General features: G+C 29.9%; 1 protein-coding gene across 1 annotated transcript; it reads right to left on the bottom strand.

The window, feature by feature from the left end:
* Positions 1 to 2,062: 2,062 nt before the first annotated feature.
* On the bottom strand, positions 2,063 to 4,850 carry LOC114272987 (uncharacterized). The gene is made up of 4 exons (XM_028214729.2): positions 4,755 to 4,850; positions 4,496 to 4,658; positions 4,337 to 4,400; positions 2,063 to 2,837 (listed from the first exon to the last, which is right to left on the bottom strand). The coding sequence occupies exons 2-4, from the start codon at positions 4,627 to 4,629 to the stop codon at positions 2,547 to 2,549; spliced, it is 489 nt and encodes a 162-aa protein (XP_028070530.2). The 5' UTR covers positions 4,630 to 4,658; positions 4,755 to 4,850; the 3' UTR covers positions 2,063 to 2,546.
* Between the last annotated feature and the right edge of the window lie 1,166 nt (positions 4,851 to 6,016).

Consider the following 6,016-nt stretch of genomic DNA (forward strand, 5'->3'; position numbering starts at 1 on the left):
ATAACAGAACTCTTTTGACAATTAAATGCTTTTATTTTATTTTATACAAGTTTAAAAATATTGTGAATGTATATTTTTGGTTGTTTCATTTAGCATATGTACTCTATTATTTGTAACAGCAAAATGTTACTATGAATTAGAGTAATATGTTACAGTCAAATAAAGTAAAATATTGTTGTTTACGTCAATTTCGATGGTATTTTTTTCTTTAAGTATTTCATAGCCAACATAAATCTTATTTGATAAATCTTAATGAGAGGATTTTAAAAAAACTAATTTTATTAAAAGCCGACATTTAGATTAAAAGTTATATTATCTTAAAATTTAAAATATTAAATTACTCACTAAATATATTTTGATAGTAATATTATTTGTTGGACTTTTTAAAAGAACTTTTTATACTTGTTCTTAATGCATTAAAATTTTATTATGAGAGGAATTTGACCAACTCTACCTTTTGAAAACAATAGGTTTTAGTTGGTACAATTTTAAGACTAGGATTGAAATTGAACTTGTTTAGTATTTGGATTGACTTATAATCATTGGAAGGATTTAATAAAATCTTATTAATTTACAATTTAACTAGTGAGTTTGAATCTCTCATTTCATTTTATATCATATTCCTCTCTCAATATTCATTAATCTCTTAATTGGAGAATATTATGTTCAAATGGACTATTAATTTGAATTCTAATTTTCTTTAACCAAATATTGAATTACACATTTTATTAAATTATTAGTCTAATTTCAAGATTATGTCCATTCAAACAAAGTCTAAAAGTGCAAGAAATTTTTTTGATAGATTATTAAACCAAAAAGAGCTAATTATACTTGGCAACTTTACATTTTTGTTAAAATTTAATTTTAACAATTAAACACGTATATTTTAAGTTAAATTATAATATATCACTCCTTCATCAATCTGAGGTTAATAAGATTGGTAAAATTAATGCCATCGTTTTGAAGTATAAAGTAGAAGAGTATGAATCTCATCATATTCTATTTTATAATTCCAATCAAGTTAAGCCGGCAATCATGGCTATTCAACTATATATCACCTTTAGCGGAAGGGTTTGTTTGGTACATTGTTTTTCTCTCACTGTGGGTCCTTCAATTGTCACAGTTAGCAGGCACGCCAAACAGAAAAAAGCACAACCATAACAATCAGTCACTACTGTCCTAGATTTTTTTTTTTTTTTTTCTTTTCTTTTAATATTTAAAATTTTATATTAATAGTCAAAATTCACTCAAATGTCTCGCAACAGAAAAAAGTTATTAGATGGTCTCAGGCAATAATTCTTTCATCAATCAATAAATGTCATCTATTATAGTCCAACACCAAGGGATGAATCTCACTCTCCCTATCAATTCCTCACCTTCTATTCCTCACCTTCTACTCCTTTTATCAATCATGATACTCTTCAAGCACCATCTCAGACCATGCCCACCACCCAACCACCAAATAACTTCTCCCAATCATTTCATTTCTCATTCTATTTACCAATCACAATATACTTAAAATACCACGTGATTACATGCCTAAAATACCACGTCACGACACCAACTTACTTCTCCCATGCATAAACATAAAATATGCACTACCATATGAAATTCTTGACAATTTTATTTTGATACCATAGACTTCCCCAAGCATGAAGCTCTTATTTTGATATAATGTTACTTTTAGAACTTTCAATTTTAGTGCTCTAATCCGGACTGTTTTACAAATCCTCTCTTTTCTCTCTCTCTGAGTCAGCAATACAAATTCTATACATATAGGTCTCTTTCTCTCACTTCAATTATTTGGATTAGCACCCAACAGGTCAGCTGCATCTACCACGAAAAGTGGTCAGCCTGCCATATGAACTTTCAAACAAAGAATAGTACCCCACTTCAACCCCTCACCATTCAAGTGTGTCCATCCTCACCCTGACAAAAGCAAACACAGCCACGTACCTTCCCATGTCTTTTTATCACACAACCCACCCACCTCTCCCAACTCGCCTTTTCATATTATTTATGCACACTCACTCAACGCACATTCAATATTTAAAACACCATAAACAAACAACTTTGTTTTCATCTTTATATATATACACTTGTGCTTGCTTTGGCAAACTCATTTCCACATCCTATTATACAAAGGAAATCAAATTTTGTTGCAACAATTCAAAGAACAAAACTCAGAAAATTTCAAAGCAGACACATCTACTTACTCCTCACCCTTCCAATTACAATGCAGGACTAGACTCGCAACAATATGTCTTAAAAAACTCACCACCTAAAAACCCAAGACAATGGACTTTTTACTCTTATTGCAGGATCATCCATCTCTCTCCTCATCCATTCAAACCTAATTACATATACATTTTGCATATTCTCTCATTCAAACACAACCTCTAAACAAATGATTGAACCATTTCAACCTTGTATATACAAAAGCAAAAAACAAAACAATGTTACAAGTCCTCTTCTCCCCAAAATTCATCTTCTTGCCTCCCCCCTCCTGCTTTTGGAGGGTGTTTTTGCTTTTTTTACTTTTATTTTTATGCCACAACGGATATGCTTCTGCGATCTCGGTTTAAGCAATCGAACCCCTCGACTCTCACAGTGGCCTGTTTGTGACCAGATTTCACCCAAACGCATGATCCTCCTTTGCGTGCGGACGAGGATGGAGATTTTGGCAGAATGGGTGCCTGCAGTAATGGACTAAACATGTTGTTGCCGAATTGCGAGTCTTGGATTATAGGGTTTGAAGCCCTGCTGGGTGGAGACCCACAAAAAAATGGTGGCGATGAGGCCACTTGATTATTGGATTTTTCGGCACTGTAACTTCCCTGTCATAAATATTAATTTAAGTTCTTTGGATTAGTCGTTGAAAAAAAGTAGTCAACAAGGATAATTAACTGTTCATAGATGAAGCCAAACAATCAGGATTGTGAATACACTTTCATTGCTAATTAATAAAACTAAAGAAAATGAAAATACCGCCAAAAAGGGGGAAAAGAAATTTTAAAAAAAAAAAAAAAACAGAAATTAGGGCCTCGTGTTTTCTGGTTTGTGTTGCTTTAGATTTGTTAGGGAGGGTGGATCTTGATAAAAATTTGTTCCATATTTCATGGTTCTGTCCTATTACCCTAATATTACATTATATTTTATAGTAGCAGTACCACATCTCTCTGTATTTTATTATAACTCTGTCAGATCATAATGAAACCATGGAGAGTGAACCACATAGTTTTTATGGTTTTGATTTTGCATCTCATAGATCTAGTTAGGTTTATCAATTCCTAAGATTTTCTTTATAGACGGAGTGTTGCTTTGGATTTAAAACATACATAAACATTTTCACATGATTTTCTGTTTTCCATTTTTCCCCCCTTTTTAAATAAACTAAGCTTAGTGAAGATTTTTGGTTCGTAGTCGAGAATTAGGCCACTTGATTTTTCTCCCTATTTCTCACTAGCCAAACAAGAACATACTACAATTATTTTCGGAATACAAATTGAAAATTAAGGCTAAATTTGGCAACCTAAAAATAATCCATCTTTTTATCTTTTTTTCCATTATATCACCTCTCTACTTTTCTGTACATCTTTTCATAAAAAGACAAAAAATACACTTATTTAAGTCATCCCAAACAACCCTTAAAAATAATTTTGAAAACTAGATATCCAGTAGTTTCTCGGACCAAGGGATGCTGTTGTGAATAAGTCGGCCACGATCTGTGGTGGCCCAGTGGGATTCTTTTTTGAGAATTTTTTTTTTAATCCAAATCATTTATATTATAGGGCTTGCTGAATAGATCATTCATGCAAAAAAAAAAAAAAAATGAAATTAATTGAAAATCTATAACCCTATAACAAGAACACATGTTTTCTAAAACTAAACAGTTAACATCTTAATAATTGTTTTAAAACAATTTGAATCTAATCATGAGGTTGTTGATATCGGATTAAGTAGATTTTTCGTATGAATGCTATACTCGACAAACCATACACATGGACGGTTCAGATTATTAAAAAAAAAAAAAAAAATCAGGAAAAACCCCCCACCGCAGCAGAATCCCCAAAGCCGTAGTTTCTCAATCTCATCGTAAAGTTTTCATGTTCAGTTTTTAACGATTACAAAATATAACACCAAAAGTCAAATTATTTTCATTTTATACTTTTCGCAGCAACCAAACAAAGCGCCCAGAAAAGAGTTAAATTGTTTACCAAACCTCTCACATGATATGAGACCTTTGTGTGATCCCATTTTGGTAGAAAATTTGATAAATTATTTGGGGTTCATAGCATTTTCCTCTAGAAAATACACACGGAGGAGAAGATTATACCTTGGTTAGAATGATGTCAAGAAGTTCCATCCCTGCTTTGGACTCGTAAATCTCAGTTTGATGACTGGAATTTATTCGATAAAAAGAACGAAATCAGATTACTTTATACAGAAATCGAGACTAAAATCAAAAAAAAATTAAAGAAGTTAGGACATATACTTGAGATGCCATCTCGAAGGTCTGATTTGGTCGTTTATGGAGGGATTCGACAGGCCGATTCGGCGAGGTTTAGGGCAGAAGACGGAATCAGAGGCTGAAATCGAGACCCCGCTCTTCTCCCCGCACCGATTCATCTTCTCTTCCTGTTCACAGATCCAAACGCCTGCACACACAAAAAAAGAACAAAATAATTCAGATCCAATCTTCCATAGACATATATACAGAGAGAGAGAGAGAGAGAGAGAGAGAGAGAGAGAACCTGAGCAGGAAGAGAATCAGGAAGGTGTGCTGGTGCGGAGGCTGAGAGGGAGAGGACTGAAAGAGAGAGAGCTTGGAGTGTGGTGCGAGTGTTTATATAAGGATAAATTCCAAATAAATTTGATTAAAATATAATTAAAATATGAATAACTCTGTAATTTTAAAAATTACATTTCAGTAAAAAAAAATTTAATTTTATAAATCAGGAAATTAATTAATAATTTTTAATGATATTAGAAATATTTTTAATTAATAATTTATATAATTTTATTATTATATAAGAGATTAATTATAAATTTTATTTTTTAATTAATTTTGTTAAATAAAAAATACTAATAAAAAAATATTTATAATTTTTCAAATTATAAAAGATAATTTATACTTTAAACAAATTTTTATTTATAATTTGCCCTTTATATAATCCCTTCCCTCCGCCCAACTTGTTTGTCAATTTCCATTTTTCCACCTTTTTTCCAATTAGATAGTAGCAAGTGAATTGGGTTTAATTGGAATTAAAAAGAACACAATAAATAAATAAATAAGTAAAGTAAATTAATAAGATAGAATGTTACATTTAAACTATACTTATTTTATTATTTTCTCATAAAAAATTAAAAAATCAAAAAATCAAAAAGTTTTTCTCAAGCAAAATTAATTTTACCAAGTTAAATCAGCCAAAAAATCATAAAGTTAGACTAAAAAAATATTTGCCAAACGAACCCTACATATTAAGGAAAAAATCAATTTATAATAAGAAAAGCCTTGTGGCACTCAAAACCTTCCTATTATTTTTGTAGAATTCTTATTTTTTAAATAATTAAAAAAAATTCTATTGCCTAATTTTTATTGAATCATTAAAAAAAATCTGATTATACCTTGATTTATACATTTCAAAAGAAAGGGTTAATGAATTCATTTAAAAATTTCAAAAGAAAAAGTTAATTAATCAGTTTTAAAATTTAAATTTTTATACCACTAAAATATAGACTTCTATAGATTTTTTCTCTTGATGTTTATTTTTTAAAATAATTAAAAAAATCTTCTATTAATTGGATTTTATTAAATCATTTTAAAAAAATCTTATTATTTCTTGATTTACACATTTCAAAAAAAAAGTTAATTAATCCATTTACAAATTTAAATTTAGAAATTTGAAAATGAAACTTAATTAATCGGTTTTAAAATTTAAATTTGTGTACCATTAAAATATATGAATCATTTCACATCTTTCATAGAATTTTTCTCTTGATATTTAATTTTTTA

The sequence above is a fragment of the Camellia sinensis genome, chromosome 15 (assembly GCF_055761805.1).
Source record: "Camellia sinensis isolate YWXY chromosome 15, ASM5576180v1, whole genome shotgun sequence".
In the NCBI taxonomy this organism is placed as follows: domain Eukaryota; kingdom Viridiplantae; phylum Streptophyta; class Magnoliopsida; order Ericales; family Theaceae; genus Camellia; species Camellia sinensis.